This window comes from Meles meles, chromosome 2 (assembly GCF_922984935.1).
Source record: "Meles meles chromosome 2, mMelMel3.1 paternal haplotype, whole genome shotgun sequence".
Taxonomy (NCBI): domain Eukaryota; kingdom Metazoa; phylum Chordata; class Mammalia; order Carnivora; family Mustelidae; genus Meles; species Meles meles.
Genome location: NC_060067.1, coordinates 11,028,561 through 11,046,635, shown reverse-complemented (window position 1 = coordinate 11,046,635; position 18,075 = coordinate 11,028,561). Strand labels below are relative to the sequence as shown.

The following is an 18,075-nucleotide window of genomic DNA, read 5'->3' as shown; positions in this document are numbered from 1 at the left end:
TTATCTATTTATTAGGTGTCCCATTTCCGAAGAATTTCATGTCTGTGGCAAAAACTATACTGAAACGCCTCTTTAGGGTTTATGCTCACATTTATCATCAGCATTTTGACCCTGTGATCCAGCTTCAGGAGGAAGCACATCTCAATACATCTTTCAAGCACTTTATATTTTTTGTCCAGGTAAGTTGAATTAGGAGGCCTTTTTTCTCAGTAAAACCAGTTATCTGCAGAATTCCGAGGTAGATCCTGCATCCATACGGTTAGGATAAAATTTGCTTTCTCTCTCTCTAGTCTTCTACACGTGCCATGATGATAAGACCTTTTGTTTCTGAATTCCATTCGTCTCCAAGTTGGTGGCATGCAAGTCTCATAAAACAGATCTTAGGGGTCTTGCCTTGAATTTGCTTCATTTATCAGGCTGTATGAGGGACTGAGTTAGGAACCTGATTAGTTTAGAAGGTCTATAGATGAACTTGCTACCTTTAGCATATTAGCATTCCTTCTAATCATCTGAACCCTCAATTTCTGTCTACCCTAGATTTTTTTTTTTTTAGATTTTTTAACCCACTGAGCCACCCAGGGGCCCCGATTTTTTTTTTTTTTTTTTTAAGTATATTCTATCCTGGAAATGGACTTTGTGTGTAATACCTTTTTTTCTCCTTTCTAAAAACATATTCTGAGTAATTTTTAAGTTAGGTACTACTCATTATATCCACAGAGTGTTGCTATTCCAGAGGTTCATTAGTCTTTTTTTCTGGCTCTGGTTGACCTCCTGTTCCTTTTCCCTTTAGTTCTCAGAGGCGTAGACTAAGAGAAGTTGGATATTTGCATCCTGCTATATAATAATTAGGAAAGAGTGAAAAAGAGGTAGAAATGGTTAAGCTGACCAGTTCTTTTTTGGTGGAAGTTGAGAGGGTCGATGATAGGCAGAAGTCCAAGTCTTGAATCTGTGTAATTTTTTTTTTTTTATATCTATGGGCATATGCTTATAAATGCCCTCCCCTTACCCTCTCTCCACTAAAGAAAAATGTGTCTATTTTTCCCTCTGTACTTAACCTCGCATACTGAACACACACATTTTGTATCTTAATTTCACCTATATAAACACATTTTAGGAGATCTTAACTTGCCAAAACTATTGCTTGAAGGAATTACTTTACCATGGAATCCCATCTATAGACACCCATAGAAACAAAGAAAATGTTATCTCAGAGTTTTCTTCTGTCCTTTGGCTTAGGCAGAACATGATTGCCAGTGTTCAGATTTTAGTGATTTAGAGGATATTCTTCCACCGGAAGGGTTAGTTTTATCTTGCTGTATGATCTTATTTTTTTTTTAAGACCTTATTTATTTATTTGAGAGAGGGACAGAGGATGAGTAGGGGGAGAGGTAGAGTAGAGGCAGACTCCTCATGGAGTGTGGTTCCCATCACATCACGGGGCTTGATCCCAGGACCCCGAGATCACGACCTGAGCTGAAGTCAGATGCCCACCCAACTGAGCCATCCATGCACCTGTGTATGATCGTATCTTAAAGTACAGTGTTAACTCTCGACTTAGCAAATAGTTGGGGATTCATAAAGCATTTACCACATCTGAGGCTTTTTATATCTCAAGACACTGTGACCATCTTAAAGGTAAGTCCATAATTATACAGTCACCCCTTGACTGAGCAAGAGGGGCCTCTGCCCTGGGCCATACTATTTAGAGAACCCTATGCTGACCCTTCTCTAGCTGTACTCCCCACAGTGTAAGGGACCTACAGGGCAAAGAACATTATCTCCTAGATTCCACTGGTTTGTACCTGACACTTCAGAATTTCCTTTCCACATGGTCCCATTTTTATTTCCACTGTCTGCGTGGGCCTTATCCTTGGGCCCATTCTTTCAAGGGAAGGTCATATCTCTGATATTTGTACCTCTAGATCTAGAGGCTAGTCAGATGGCAGCAGTTTGTGAAGGTATGTGGTATGTTAACTCTTTTCACTCTTGTGAAATTGCCTGAGATGCTAGATTTTTTGGTCCCCACCTGGTTAACTATATCTAAATGATACTCAGGTTATTCCCTTTTAACAAGAAGCAACACTCACAGGGAGCCTGGGTGGCGCAGTCATTAAGCGTAGTTGGGTGTCTGCCTTCGGCTAGGGTCCTGATCCCAGGGTTCTGGGATCAAGCCCCCATGTGGGGCTCCCTGCTTGGTGGGAGACCTTCTTCTCCTCTACCACTCCCCCTGCTTGTGTTCCCTTTCTCGCTGTGTTTCTCTCTGTCAAATGGATAAATAAATCTTAAACAAACAAAAAAAAAGCATTCCCACTTACTAAGTTATCACTTTATGTCAGGGATTACATGAAGTGGTTAGCACACAGGATCACATTTAGTTCCCACAGTAATTTTATGAGGTGGGGGGATTTACTCTAGGGTTATTACAGACATGTACAACATAATATCTGAAGTGCTTAAATGATTTGTCTAAGGAGAACATAGCTAGGGAAGAGAAAAACTTTTTTTCTTTTTTTTTTTAAAGATTAGACTTTTATTGACCTTGAAAGTTAATTTCCAAAAAGTGTTAATAGAAATCTGCTTTGGAATGAGATGTAAATAATACATCTTCACTATTTTTTCCTGTCTTTAACATGCGTAGGAATTCAATCTTATCGATAGAAGAGAACTTGCACCACTCCAAGAACTGATTGAAAAACTCACCTCAAAGGACAGATAAAAGGATGAAGAGCTGTGCAAGTTGTTCCTCAGATGAAGTGTGTTGAGTGTATATGGATTTTGTTGTGTTTTATTTTTATCTCAGTCATTTTTGTCCTAGGTTTGGGGGGCTCGTTTGGGTTTGATTTTCTTTATTCTGAATAAATGAAACCATACTCTGTTGCTAGAGGAAGCCAAGAACCATTCTCTATATATTTGATAGGGTTAAATTTTGTCTTAGTGGCTGGCATACGGTTTTTGTTTTTTTACTTGGTTTGATTACTTGCAGAATTTTTGATAATACTGTGTGTTGAAAGAAAATGCTTACTTGATTAGACTGCTGATGGATGGGGTTTCTGTGTTGTGTAAATTGTGGCCAGTTTTTGAAGTCCCCAAGAGACTTATGTTTTTAAGTGCCTTGGCAGGCTCACTTCTGAGGTGCAAAGCACAGACATAGAACTGAACAGGGCTTGAAATATTAGGAATACTACCCAGGGCACTTACTGATGCATGTTTTAAAACATCTGTGATAAAAGCCATAGTTTACCTAAATTGGTGATCTCCAGCTTTTACTACATTGAAGAAACACAATTTGTAAAGGTGTGCATGTAGAACATAAAAAATTAGTATTATTTTTTGATATTGGTGGTAATTCTGTTCAACAAATGCTTAAAGTTCTACAAGCAGGTCTTTTTCCATCTCTTGGTATCTGTGATATTAAAACTTGAGGATGTTGAAGTGTAATACCTATTGTATTTTAGCTTCTTTCCACGTGTTAACTGCACTGTAGGTGTAAAATTTCAGGTTATATATAGGCTTGCCATCTTCAGAGGTGATGCTGAACTGTGAGGTTTCTTAGCAATTGCCAAATGAGCCATAAGTCTACAGAATTCCCTTCTGTTTTGAAGAGGAAGGGATGGATAGGAGTGTGTGCTTGGTTGGGAGAGTTAATTTGTATGGGGAGCTATAGATGGGATAAATATGGTGAGTCAAGTTCAAAAGGTCTTGTCTTAAAATCCTTGAATAGAGTGGCATGAAGATTTTAATCAATTTCTTGTAAACAAAGTCTTAGAGACTTCCTTTTAAGAATCAACTTCCATGAGAAGTTAAAAATAAATTATTAATTTTAGGTGTAGACGTTAATTGTGGAATTTAAGGACTGTTTGGAGGAATTGATCACACTCCAGCATTTCCATTCAGTGAATGGAGCTGGTGTTTGCCTGTCATTTTAAAATGATACAATACCTTTTTTCCTTATGATCGGCCCAATTTGAAGCATTCTGACTTCTGATTTTCCCACTGTGAAAGGAAATCTTTTTCTTTGCAGTGATATCAAACAATGAAAGTGCTAATTTGGTAGTATTAACTTTTACATTAGTTGTCATGACTTTGTAGTGAATTATTCCCATGAGTAAAAAGTTCAGAAACTTATTTTTAAAAATAATATTAGCATTTTTTACTTCAGTTTTATTCTCAAGAAATATCTTTTTCAGGCTTCCAGTTTTAATTTTGTAATTTCTAGTAAATTTCATTCCTTCAGTTACCTATATATAGTCTTCCCTCAGTTTGAAATACACACCTTTTTCCTTGTAGAATAGAAATCTCGTTCTGAAATTATATAGACTAAAAATGGTCAGTAGGAAAGAATCTAAAATGAAATCACTTTGTTTTTGCCATTAACAAGGAGAGCAGTGATACAATTTAATGCCATTGCAATTATGATGATTAGGAACTGCCTTTTTCTCCATTTCATTTCTAACAAACATTCTCCAAGTACCAATAGTAGAAGTAACAGGAAATCCTGGCAGAGGCAAATATATTGGACACTTACTGGTAATGTTTCTTCACAGATTGCAGTGAGAACTAGCTGACTTCCTTCAAACAAATCTTTTATTACCCGGATAATATCAGCCACTATGGTTGATTCAAAAATAAAATTTAGTGTCAAATAATTTTGGGTCCTGTTTATTTATGAAAACGAAGCACATGATTTTTCAAGTAGTCTTCATACTGCATTGACTTTATATCAACCCAGTGACAAAGGGGTTGCAATAGCCATGCGTAGAGAAGAGTGAAAAATTGTTCTTGCTCTTTTTAAGCCTTACACACTAGTACACTGTAAAAATGGAAAATGTTTCTGTAAATTAATGTTTAGTAGTAGGCCCTACTTTCTACTATATGTAGATAGGAGTTGTCACTGTGTCAGAATCTCAGGTGCCTGCTTCTGAGTATTCCTTTCAACAGAGGTATTATTAGGAAGTAAGGAGATGTGTAAGTGTATATATGGTAACAAAGTAGAGAAGTTCTCCCAGGGAGAGGCCTGGAATTGTACATGGTGTTACATGACTGTAGGTAAGGACACACTCACCGGAGCATGTGAGAAGTAACTGGTTGAACAGAACGTTGCTTTGATTAGTTCCCATGAGCATTAAGATGCCCTTTACAGAATAAGGATCAAATCATGGCTTTACAGCAGAGTTTGCTTATGAATGTGTATTAGGTTCTTTCCAGATCTCTTAATTTAATTTATAAGTAAGCAAGATAATGATATTACCCCTTGTTCTTTATACAGAGATATAAAGCAAAAGTTGGTTTTCTCATCCACTAATAAAAGCTTCAAATAAAAAATAGTAAGTTAACATAGTATTATTGCCACAATGCTTTGGTTCAGTGTTGAAATGAAGCAAGTTTTAGGAATGATTTTAAATGATGGAGTAGTGGCAGTGGAGAGAAATTAATAACAAAGAGTGAAAATCTTTCGCTAAGCAGTAGATGGTGCTCCTGGATTTCATTTGCTGACTTGATTATTTTATTTCCCATAAAAACCGCGACAGTAGACTGCATTAAAACAGTAACATGTGTTAGTTTAGCTGGTAGAGGCTTTGGTGGTCAGTTTACTTTAAATCGAAAGATTTTAGATTGCTCTTTCTACTTTTGTCATTTGCAAATTCTAAAGGGTCAGCTTAAAATGTATTAGGTGGGAGAAGACAGGTTTAGTGTATAATATATCTCAGACTGAGTTACTGCCTGGTTATCAGGAAAGATGAAACACTACAATCTCTTATCTCCAGGAAATACAGATGATGTGGATATTTGTATTTTGCATGTAATCACCAAACTCTGTTTTATGTATTAGCATTTTCCTTGCTTATGGGAAAATAGCAAAATGACATTTGTTTTATACCTTTGTATACACCCTCTCTGAGAGAGGTTTTGATAACCACTGAAATGGTAAAATATGTGAGATACAATTATTAAGTTGTAGGACTTTCTTTTAAAATAAGTATGTCATACCTTAAATATCCAGATGAGAGTTGATCTTCAGAGTGGTTCCTGGGGGAGCACCACTCTTACCAGCTATGTTTTGAAGGTTTAATGTTTTTAGAACATTTAGTGATACCTGAGAATTGGTTTATGACTATGCAAGAAAATTCATCATTTTAGTTGCACTGAAAACTTTTGGCAGCTTGATAATGACCTGTCTCAGTCACCAAACCAACTTTACTATGCTGTTTTTTTAGAACTAAACCATTAGGAAAGTTCAAAAGACTGCCACAGGTTCTGAATTTGCAGAAGAAAATGTTTGGAGCATTGGTAGCATCATTTAATAAAGGAGCAGTGCCTGATGTCACTACTTTGAAGTAGACAGTATCATTTGGATGTATAGGTTTTATTTAATTTTTAAAAATTTAGTTTAATTACCTTACAGCTAAATATAATTAAAAAATCAAAGTCTATCTCTTGTTTTCTAATTTTATTTCTTTCCCGGATAGCTTTTGAATTTTATCTCCGCTACTATAGGATATTTTTGATTGAAGGGATAGTAAGAAAAGAATGGATCCAATATTTAAGATAGAAGTAGCTTAAGGTAACAACAGCCTTTACTTTTTAAACATATTTTCACTCAAATGAACAATAAGAATTTAAAGGCTGCAGATCATTGTACAAACAAATTGGAATAAATTTTATATAATAATTATGCTGAGTTTTAAACCTGCATATCACAGATAAAATGTTTAAAATTGTATAAACATTTCATAAATCATTTATAACTTTAAAATTTTCAGTGTCTTTTTAAAAGATGTGGGACTTGTAATTTGTACTTTGTAATTTGAAAATGTGACTGTATACCAAGGAGAAAACTGATTTTGCAACTTAATCTACAATACTAAAGAATAGACCCAATTTTTACAAACACTGTGTTGGGTCAGTACTTCAAGAACCACTCCTAAAATAACTTAAATATTGGAGTTTTGTCATAATATTAAGATTCACCCATAGGAATTACTGTTTTTCAGTATTGGTTTAATGTTGTACGAGATTAATATTTAGAGGTAAAGATATGTCAAGATTTCATGGAAAAGTTAAATTTTATGATATAGCAATTCTGACTGTAAACAATTTGAATTTTTAAGATGTTCCTAATGAGTTAGTCATAGAAAATAATTTATTTTAAAGGTATAATACTGTGTGTTCCATGTCTTCCATTTATAGCTGGACTGGTACTTAAATTTTGACAAAAGAGAGAAAATACAGATTAAAATACTGAATAATCTCAGTTTTGCAAGTATGATGCAAATTCTTTTTAGGCATGTAATGCTGTGCAATAGAAAATTTAGATTATAATTCTCAAAGATACTGAAGTCACTGGCCTTTTTTCATTCTATGTTTGTCATCTCCTTCTCCTTAAGCTATTGACTTACCACCTCCTGACCCCCCGTCGCACTAAGAAAACAAGACAGATAGGTTATTGTGCAGGTCCTCCTTGTTACTAATTGTGAAGTACTTTCTGTCAGTACATTGGCAGAAGTGTTGGAAGGTGCAACTTACGTAAGTATTTTTGGGTTGTTTTTTGGTTGACAGCTTCATTTAAATTATGTCACTGAACCTGAGATTATTAGTGATATAAAATATTGTTAATATTTAATTTTTCTTCTGTGTTACTAAATTCTTATGTTGGTGTTTTGCACGTTTTCATTTTTATTTTGTTCTGAAGTACTTGTGCAAATTGTAAAATAGATTAGCGCATTTTCATGTTAAGAACATGTTTCTCCTTAAATTGTTCTGCAGAGATAACTATTTTTAGGGGAAATAGTTTTTTACAGCCACTAGATTGTATTTGTTATTTTTGTACATGCATAACTAAGGTGATAAGGACCCTAATCCTGTGGAGAACACTTAACTTTTGTTCTGTTTGAAATTTTCCTATACATTATTACTGAATATTATAAAGGAACTGTCATGAAATCTAGTTGAGAGAGAATACAGTAAACATGACAAGACTTAAAAGTTGAGTAGAGATCATTTCTGAGGACAAAAACTGAATATTGCCAATACCAAAAAATGGAAACATAGTGGCAGCATTCGCACTGTGTGAATATTGCAGAGAATACAAAAGACAGGGATCCTGCTCTCATGGAGATCCGCAGTTTTTCTCTATTTTAAGTAGCTGGATGGGGAAAAATAGTTTAAAATATGAAATGCAACATGAACACTATATTGAAAACTGTGCCAAGATTACTCAAATTCTAGTTATTAATCATCAAAGTTTAATTGCTCCATCATTTTATTTTAAAAGGGGATACTGAATGTCAGAAAATCTGTAATATGTTTGAGAGATGTAAATAACGTATATAGACTTGTATGTGATGAGATGGGAAATATTTAAATTCTAGGGTTTTTTTTAAAGGAAGAAACTGAATGTTTATTTAAAAAATTAATAAATAGTTATGTTTGGCCATGAATCCTGACTTGGCATTACTGATTATTTACTATAGATGTTCCCACATTAAACACATTACTAGAGAAATATTGAAAGTATGGAATATGTTGGACATATAAGATTTGTTAGGCATTATTTTAAAGATTTATTTATTTTAGAGAGAGAGAGAACACACATAAGTGTGCATGTGAGTTGGAAGACAGGCAGAGAGAATCTTGAAGCAGACTCCCTGCTGAACTTGGAGCCTGACATGGAGCCACATCCCACAACCCATGAGATCATGACTTGAGCGAAACCAAGAGCTGGACACTTAACCGCCTGAACCACCCAGGTGTCCCTGTTAGGCATTATTTTTAATAAGGTTCACAACAACCCCAGAGGCTAGTATCTCATTGTCTTACATACTAGAAAACTGAAACCCAGGAATTGTATGTCACTAATTAGGACCAAGATACAAAAACCCAAATAGGCTTGACCTTGAAGCCAGTGCTTTTGTTTGTTTTCTTTAAATGTTCTGCGGCCATGAGAACGGTTAGCAACATAATCATTGGCCTTTCTCTCAAGCTTTTTTTTTTAATTAATTAATTTATTTTTAGCCTAACAGTACTCATTGTTTTTGCACCACATCCAGTGCTCCATGCAATACGTGCCCTCTCTATTACCCTCCACCTGGTTCCCCAACCTCCCACCTCCCGCCCCTTCAAAACCCTCAGGTTGTTTTTCAGAGTCGATAGTCTCTCATGGTTCATCTCCCCTTCCAATTTCCCACAACTCCCTTCTCCTCTCCATCTCCCAATGTCCTCCATGTTCTTTGTTATGCTCCACAAATAAGTGAAACCATATGATACTTGACTCTCTCTGCTTGACTTATTTTGCTCAGCATAATCTCTTGCAGTCCCGTCCATGTTGCTACAAAAGTTTGGGTATTCATCCTTTCTGATGGAGGCATAATACTCCATCGTGTATATGGACCACATCTTCCTTATCCATTCATCTGCTGAAGGGCATCTTGGTTCTTTCCACAGTTTGGCGACCGTGGCCATTGCTGCTATAAACATTGGGGTACAGATGGCCCTTCTTTTCACTACATCTGTATCTCTGGGGTAAATACCCAGCAGTGAAATTGCAGGGTCATAGGGAAGCTCTATTCTTAATTTCTTGAGGAATCTCCACACTGTTCTCCAGAGTGGCTGAACCAACTTGCATTCCCACCAACAGTGTAAGAGGGTTCCCCTTTCTCCACATCCTCTCCAACACACGTTGTTTCCTGTCTTGCTAATTTTGGCCATTCTAACTGGTGTCAGGTGGTATCTCAATGAGGTTTTAATTTGAATCTCCCTGATGGCTAGTGATGATGAGCATTTTTTCATGTGTCTGATAGCCATTTGTATGTCCTCATTGGAGAAGTGTCTGTTCATATCTTCTGCCCATTTTTTGATAATGATTATCTGTTTTGTGTGTGTTGAGTTTGAGGAGTTCTTTATAGATCCTGGATATCAACCTGTACTGTCATTTGCAAATATCTTCTCCCATTCCGTGGGTTGCCTTTTTGTTTTGTTGACTGTTTCCTTTGCTGTGCAGAAGCTTTTGATCTTGATGAAGTCCCAAAAGTTCATTTTCGCTTTTGTTTCCTTGGCCTTTGGAGACATATCTTGAAAGAAATTGCTGTGGCTGATATTGAAGAGGTTACTGCCTATGTCTCCTCAAACTACTAGAACTCATACAGCAATTCAGTAACGTGGCAGTATACAAAGTCAATGTACAGAAATCAGTGGCTTTCTTATACACTAACAATGAAAATACAGAAAGGCAAATTAGAGAATCGATTCCATTTACTATAGCACCAAGAACCATAAGATACCAAGATACCTGGGAATAAACCTAACCAAAGAGGTAAAGGACCTGTACTCAAGGAACTACAGAACACTCATGAAAGAAATTGAAGAAGACACAAAAAGATGGAAGACCGTTCCATGCTCTTGGATCGGAAGAATAAACATTGTTAAAATGTCTATACTGCCTAGAACAATCTATACTTTTAATGCCATTCCGATCAAAATTCCACCGGTATTTTTCAAAGAGCTGGAGGAATCAGAAGAGACCCCGAATTGCTAAGGAAATGTTGAAAAACAAAAACAAAACTGGCGGCATCACGTTACCCGATTTCAAGCTTTACTACAAAGCTGTGATCACCAAGACAGCATGGTACTGGCATAAAAACACACATAGACCATTGGAACAGAGTAGAGAGCCCCGATATGGACCCTCAACTCTATGGTCAAATACTCTTCGACAAAACAGGAAAAAATACTCAGTGGAAAAAAGACAGTTTCTTCAATTAATGGTGCTGGGAAAACTGGACAGCTATATGTAGAAGAATGAAACTCGACCATTCTCTTACACCGTACACAAAGATAAACTCGAAATGGATAAAAGACCTCAACGTGAGACGGGAATCGATCAAGCTTTTACCTATTATTTTATTTTCATTATAGACCAATAAGGAATATTAATAAACAGTTTTGGAGGATCTTCCTTTTGCCCTGATACCTAAATTCGAGAAGGAATTGTGTTAAGAGTATTCTCTGAGTCATTATTTAGAGAGATTTATGTTTAGAGGCATTTTGTGTTTGGACCATCAAGTCACCACAGTTGCCCAGTGCCACTAATTGGTATTTGTAGGAAAGATTAGGAGTAGAAGAAATACTAGTCCATTCTGATAAGATTTGTGCCTGTATACTTTAATGAAAACACCTTGTTAATTTGCACGTATAGTATCTACAAAGCATCCCCTGTGTATAAAGAAATAAACACATACCCATGTAAAAATTAACGACATTTTGATAATTAGGTTCACTTGCCTCTATTGTACTAAATTTAAATAGTTAATTCTTCACTATATAATATTACTTGGAATGATGCATTTTGGTATCCAGTTCTAAATATTCCTTTAAGTAACCGTGTTTAATAAATGTTAAACTCCTGTGTTAAATAGCCTATTGAGTACAGTGTCACATTTTCTTGATGACCTAGCATGCAGCATAATATATTTTCCTTTGATAAGGAGCTATATAGGATCCACGGCTCCCTGTTCATGCCCTTCTAGCAAATTATTATGCTGTTGCACTTCAGACTTGCTGAAAGCACCCTGACTCCCCACTCTTGCTTTTATGATGGTTTCTGCTTTCATATGTCTTTAGGCAATAATGACGGTTGCAAGGAGTAATTTATAACCAAGCTTATTAAGTCAATAAATACCATTTTACAGAAGTTAGGTTGGTGTATACAAATGCATGGGCTGTAATCACTACTTATCAATGTTCAGGGACTTTTTTCCCCCCCCTTTGCTCTCATTTTCTGAGTTGCTTAGAGTTTTCTTAATAAACCTATATGTCAAAATCCTGTCTTTAGTTATACCAGCATTCCCACAGAAGAAAAGGAATTCCCAAATTGAAGGAGTTGTAAAATTTCTGGCAAAGAAGGGTGAAAATGGTAGCATGGTCACAACTGGCTGGGTGTTCCGACACCCTTGCAATTCCAGAATCTGAAAAGCTTGAAAAACTGCAAGTATTTTCTTGAATTTGGTGCAAACTTAACTCCATCTGGAGTTACTAGTTTTTAATCCCACTTAATGTGAAATCTGTGTTTCACTGCAAATTATCTGTGTATTTGATTTAACACCTCTGCAGGAGGGTGAGGGATGGTTACATACATAATGTACTACATGACTGTATGTTTCTAAAATCCAGAATTTTTGCATTCTTTTTTTTTAAAGATTTTTATTTATTTATTTGACAGAGATCACAAGTAGGCAGAGAGAGGAGGAAGCAGGCTCCCCGCTGAGCAGGGAGCCTGATGTGGGGCTCGATCCCAGGACCCTGGGATCATGACCTGAGCCGAAGGCAGAGGCTAAACCACTGAGCCACCAGGCGTCCCCCAAATTTTTGCATTCTGAAACATCTGGCTGCAAGGGTTTCAGATAAGGAGTTGTGGATAAAAATCAAGGAGGTTTTTGTTTTGTTTTGTTTTTTTTCCTTAAGATACTATTTATTTTAGAGAAAGCAGAGGGAGGAACAGAGAGGAAAAAATCTCAAGCGGACTCTGACCCAAGTCCAGAGCTCAATGCAGGGCTTGATATCACAACTCTGAGATCAGGGCCCTGAGATCACGACCTGAGCTGAAACTATGAGTTTGGTGCTTAACTGAAACACCCAGGCACCCCCAAAATCAAGGATATTTTTTAAAATTGCTTTTCTCTTACCTCTTTCTTGCATTATCCAAAGGTTATTTAGGAAAATAGTAAGTTATGCTGAATCTGATGCCAAGAAAGCTAGGTTTCCCTCTTTCCCCCATCTACTCGTGTTTTTAAGGAACACTTTTTTTTTTTTTTAAGATTTTATTTATTTGACAGATAGAGATCATAAGTAGGGAGAGAGGCAGGCAGAGAGAGAGAGGAGGAAGCAGGCTCCCTGCCAAGCAGAGAGCCCGATGCGGGGCTCGATCCTAGGACCCTGGGATCATGACCTGAGCGAAAGGCAGAGGCTTTAACCAACACTGAGCCACCCAGGCGCCCCTTAAGGAACACTTTTAAGCTTTGAAGAACTCAAGTTCTCACAGCCCAGAATCTGGCAGAGCTGGAATCTGAACCCAGTCTTTGATTTTCCACTGCTTAAACCTCTCAATCTCAGCATTATACTACTTTTCTTTTGTGGAAATCACACTTGGGTATTCCTACTTCTCAACTCTAAACATCTTTATCAGATCCATATGGAATTTCTTGTCTTCTACTTTCCTCTTGTTTGAAGGTCTCCCTCACCCTGCCTGACTCTTAAGTACAGCCAGTATCTTTACCATTTCATGGGTTTTCTAAGCTTGGGTGTGGAATATAACACTCCATGGATTCCAGGGCTTCCTTGCCATCCCTGATGACAAGTGTTGAGGCTTTTTCATTTCAGCGATCCTGCTGATAATCACTAGGGGGATAAATGAAAGTAATAAACATAATAACAGCAAAATAATTACAGGGATGTTAACAAAGAATGATTTTTGCTGTTTTCATTCTAGAGTTCCCCATGAATTCACATTTTAATTTCTGCCTTCTATTTCTTAGAATGGATTCACTGTTTACACCCCTTCTGACTCTACCATTAAGACACATTTCATGTCTTGGTATTTGAAAGGTAAAAACAGAGTAACAGGGCCTTTGGTTTCCATAGACCATTTAACTCAGGAACTTCTAGACTGGGTAGTGAGTTTAGCAGATCTTTACCAAGATTAAAAATGAATTCTGGGTGTTTCTACACTACATCTGTTCCCAGCTAGATGAGTCTTTTATCAGAGTTCATGGCACATAGGTGTGCATTCAAAAATTAGCAGTTGTGGGGCGCCTGGGTGGCTCAGTGGATTAAGCCGCTGCCTTCGGCTCAGGTCATGATCTCAGGGTCCTGGGATCGAGCCCCGCATCAGGCTCTCTGCTCCGCAGGGACCCTGCTTCCTCCTCTCTCTCTCTGCCTGCCTCTCTGCCTACTTGTGATCTCTCTGTGTCAAATAAATAAATAAAATCTTTAAAAAAAAAAAAATTAGCAGTTGTTAACTATGTGCCAGGTGTAGGGCATGCAAAATTAAGCTGTCTATAGTCATGGGTACAGAAACCTACCCAGCGTGGCAACTTCTATATAGCATTGTAGGGGCAGAAAATTTTTCTTCTACCCTTCTAAGTTCTTTGCCCGGTCTAATAATCATATTGACACAAGACAGATTCATAGGAGGAAACCAAATTTCATTATGTGTGTATATATATAGGAGCTACATACAAAGTAATGAGCAAAGTAGGTCATTTAATCTTAGACAAATTAGAATTGACAAGACAAATGGGGTTTGGATTTGGGGTAATAAATTGGTGAAGTAGCAAGGCTACTTTCTGGCCCTGAATTCCCAGTCTGGTGATAAGGAGGCCTTCTGCTCTCCTGGTACAGGGAGGATACCTTTCACACAGATTGATCTGCTTTTAGTGGGGAGAAAGGAGGGGCAGAGTGTCCTTGTCCTTTATTTTGAAATAATGTCATAGTGCATATTTTGGGGTGGCATATTCTCTTTCAACATAAATGGGACACAGATGGAGAGGGGTTTGACATCCGGAAAAGCTTGCTGTGGAGTGGCGCCTGACTGCATGCATTCCTGTGTCAGATCCACTCACTGCTTTTGATATTTCGAACGAGTAGCTTCTCGGTGCGTTTCCTCACTGATAAATCGGGCTAATGGTGGGGATTTCCCGCACTGGACACTAACTGCGGGTTAATTCAAGATCAGCTCTCGAAACAGTGCCTGGCACGCATCACCAGTGCCCTACATCTCCTCAGGGCTGGGATGCCCAGCGGCACTTCAGCAGGACGGTTGTCCTCCAGGCTGAGGGCACGGGAAGCCCTGTGGTTTTGCACCGCACACGGCTTCCCAGCCAGCTGTGTTCCAGTCGCTCTGTCTCCACAGGCCGCACTGGAGAGGCCAGTTCTTCAAAGTTGCGGCCGGCCCACTCCTGGCGATGAAGGCGGGTGGCACCGCCTGCCCTCGCTCAGCCTCTGTCTTCGGCGGTCACCCCTGTCCCACAGGTCTCAGGAACCTCCACCCCGACTCCGGGAAGAGGCGCGCCCTTGCGTGCGCCGCCCCGCCCCGTGCCCCCGCGTAACCCGACGTGCCGGGCGCGCACGCAGGGGCCCCGCCCGCGGCGTCCAAGGCGAGGGGCCGCGAGAAGCTCCGCCAGCCGGGAAGAGGGAGGGGGCGTGGCTTCCCGGCGGGTCGGGTGGCCGCGCCCCCGTCCCGCCCCCATCCGCCGCGGCCTCCGCGCGCCAAAATCAAACCCCGGGACCCGCCGGCTGGAGGACCTGCTGCAGGCGGGAGCTCAGCTTGCGCGTCAGCTCACGTTCGGCAGTGGCGCGCGCCCCTGTGGCCACTTCCCAGCCCCCCTGCTTGCGCTCCGGGCCGCCGCGAGACCAGAATGGCCACCCCACCGAAGAGGAGCTGCCCATCTCCCGCGACCGGCTCTGAGGGGACCCGCGTCAAGAAAATTGCCATCGAAGGCAACATCGGTAAGGAGCCTCGGGAAACGTTCCCAAAGCAGGGGGAGCCGCGGCGGCGGCGGCAGCTGCCCTTCCCTGCATCTCTGCGGCTCCTCAGTGAGGGCCTTCTTCCAGCCCGGCTGTGTGGATGCGGACGCGGCCTCGAATTCCCTTCGCTCCGAAAGTTTTTTCCGACCCTGCCCTGCCCTGCCTAGCTTCTGCCCCGTCCCGGGGAGTTGGCGGCGGCCTCGGGCCGCGGGCCGTGCGCTCCACAGCGTTCGGGCCTCGTGAAGGTGCACTTTGGGCCAGTTTTCCTCCCCTTGTTGGGATTGTGCGAAGGGAAGGGCTGTTCTTGGGTTTGTTTTTGTATTGGGTGTGTGTGTGTGTTCTTGAGGTGTGATTTATGTACATTAAATTATCCTTTTTTAGGTGTCCTCTTCAATGAGGTATGCCAGACACGTAATGCTGTGCATGTTTATCACCTCAGAACACTCCCTGGTGCTCTTCCGCAGTCAGCAACCTCTGCACTCCTACCCCTTGGCAACCACTGATTGGGCTTCTGTCCCGCTAAGTGTTGTCTTTTCCCAGAATGTCATATAGATGGACTCACAGAGTATGTAGCCTCTTGTGGTCTCGCGTCTTCTATTTAGCACGATGCTGCTTTTACTTTAGCGTATTGTTTGTATCTGTTCTCTTTCATTGCCGAGTAGTATTCCAGTGCATGGATATACCGCAGTTTCTCTCTCCCCAGCTGGGAACATTTGGATGGTTTCAGTTGTAACGGTTATGGATAAAATGGCTCTAAACATTCCAGTACAACGAAAGAGAAAAGGAGAGAGTTTTTTTTAATGATCTTAATATCATGGCATCCCTCACCCTTGCCCCACATCCAGGTAAAACATTGGTTTATGATTGAAAGACCCACATGTTTCTATTCCTAACCCAGATGAGGGCGGAATATACCATGCATGTCATTTTGCAAGGTGCATCTGAACTTAAATTCTTCTGTGTTTCCTACCACAGGAAACCTATGCCTGGCACTTCCTGTTCTGATAGAATTTTTTTGGCTCCAAGTTGGGTACTGGTCATTCATGCATACAGCAAATGTTTTTTTAATTCTTACTGCATTCAAAACTCTTGTACTTCTTTAAAAAGATGGGGCAAATGCTCTAGCTGCATTCCAAGGAGTAGAAAATAGCTGAACACACTCTTAAAGACGAGATCTTGTTGCATTGCTCCAGTATTCAGGCACCAGTGGAAAAGAGCCCTTTAATAGACTCTCATTTCCTCTTAGGATAAGTTCTTTGAAGTTGAATGTTTACTAGTAGGATTCCCCATAGCTCCATATTGGATAAAAAAGAACATATATAAAGGAGAAAGTGGTTGAACAAAGCCATTTCAAAGGACAATTTAAATGAACAAGCTTTAGATCAATACCACAATGAGTTAATCCCCTTCCATTTCTTAAATCCAGTTCAGCAACATAGCATATCTAGAAAGTTACTACTCCCCAAGCATCTTTAATCTTCCCAGCACCTGAAATAATTTCCCAATATGTCACCCCATCTCCAATTTCTCTTAACTAGCTCCAGAGCAGACTTTCTATATGCAAATCTAATTGTGTTATCCCCTACTTAAAATTCTCTAATTTCTCCATTACCTACACTGGAAGGACTTGCAAACTGGTGTCTTGGATTTGCACAACAGTGGCTCACATAGAGTTGGGGAAAAAAAAAGAAATTAATGAATTGCTAGTTTTTCGAGATTTCTTTTGAACATCTAGATTCTTGACATTTCTTAAAATATGTGAAGATCTGGGAACACTGGTCCTGTGTTTCTGTAAGATAACAATTTGCTATTTAGATGGATTGTGTTCCTTACCACTTACTGTTTCTCTGACACTGAGACTTTGTTAGTTGCTGTTAATGTGCTAGCACTGTTGTTTCTGTCCTTCCACCTTATTTGCAAGACCCAAAGAAGTATAAATATACAAATTGCTAATATGTGCGTAGAAGATTATTTTGTGATTCCTAGAATTTGAACTTCAACTGGTCATTTTAGTTTTATACTCATGTAACTTCTCACGCTCTTTGTTACTAAAATACGCCCTTGTGTTAGATTTATGGAGGCCTTACCTGCTTCTTCTCATCTTAATAGTTTGTATAGATGATTTTTGGCATCATAATACCTGCTTGGCATTAGTAATTCTGTTAGGTCCCATGACTTTTTAAAGTATTAACCTCGGTGTCTTTGATCCTTGTTCTCCTTTGCTTTCATAGAATATTAATTTATAATTGGCTTATTTTCTAGCTCCCTACTTTCCCCCCGAAGTTAAGGAACTAGATATTAATCTGATTGGAACAACAGGTAACTATTGTTACTCTGCTTGAACTAAAGAATGATTTTAAAGAATAACTGTTTTTGCTCTTAAAATTTTAGAGTATGACCACATGAAATTTTTCTGTTTGTAGGCATGTCAGAAGAAAGCTGAATGTTCTAGCTTTGAATGCTTTCAGGCTCTGGCTGATGCCTGATTTTTTTAATGTGTTCTTTGGATTCTCTTTTTTTTTTTTTAATTTATTTTTTAAAAATTAAAAAAAATCATTT

General features: G+C 39.1%; 2 protein-coding genes across 4 annotated transcripts in view; both read left to right on the top strand.

Moving 5' to 3' along the window:
• MOB1B (MOB kinase activator 1B) overlaps positions 1 to 8,454 on the top strand; it is a 57,527-nt gene extending 49,073 nt beyond the window's left edge. For 2 of the 3 annotated variants that reach the window (XM_045997169.1, XM_045997167.1), the window contains exons 5-6: positions 16 to 179; positions 2,639 to 8,454. In XM_045997169.1, coding sequence (XP_045853125.1) covers positions 16 to 179; positions 2,639 to 2,716 — 242 coding nt within the window. In that variant the 3' untranslated portion in view covers positions 2,717 to 8,454. The remainder of the gene's footprint in view (positions 1 to 15; positions 180 to 2,638) is intronic. The other variant, XM_045997168.1, reaches the window with a different exon arrangement.
• Positions 8,455 to 15,120: 6,666 nt separating this feature from the next.
• DCK (deoxycytidine kinase) overlaps positions 15,121 to 18,075 on the top strand; it is a 30,242-nt gene continuing 27,287 nt past the window's right edge. Inside the window, exon 1 of the mRNA XM_045986684.1 lies at positions 15,121 to 15,498. Within this exon, the coding sequence (XP_045842640.1) occupies positions 15,408 to 15,498 (91 nt within the window). The 5' untranslated portion in view covers positions 15,121 to 15,407. The remainder of the gene's footprint in view (positions 15,499 to 18,075) is intronic.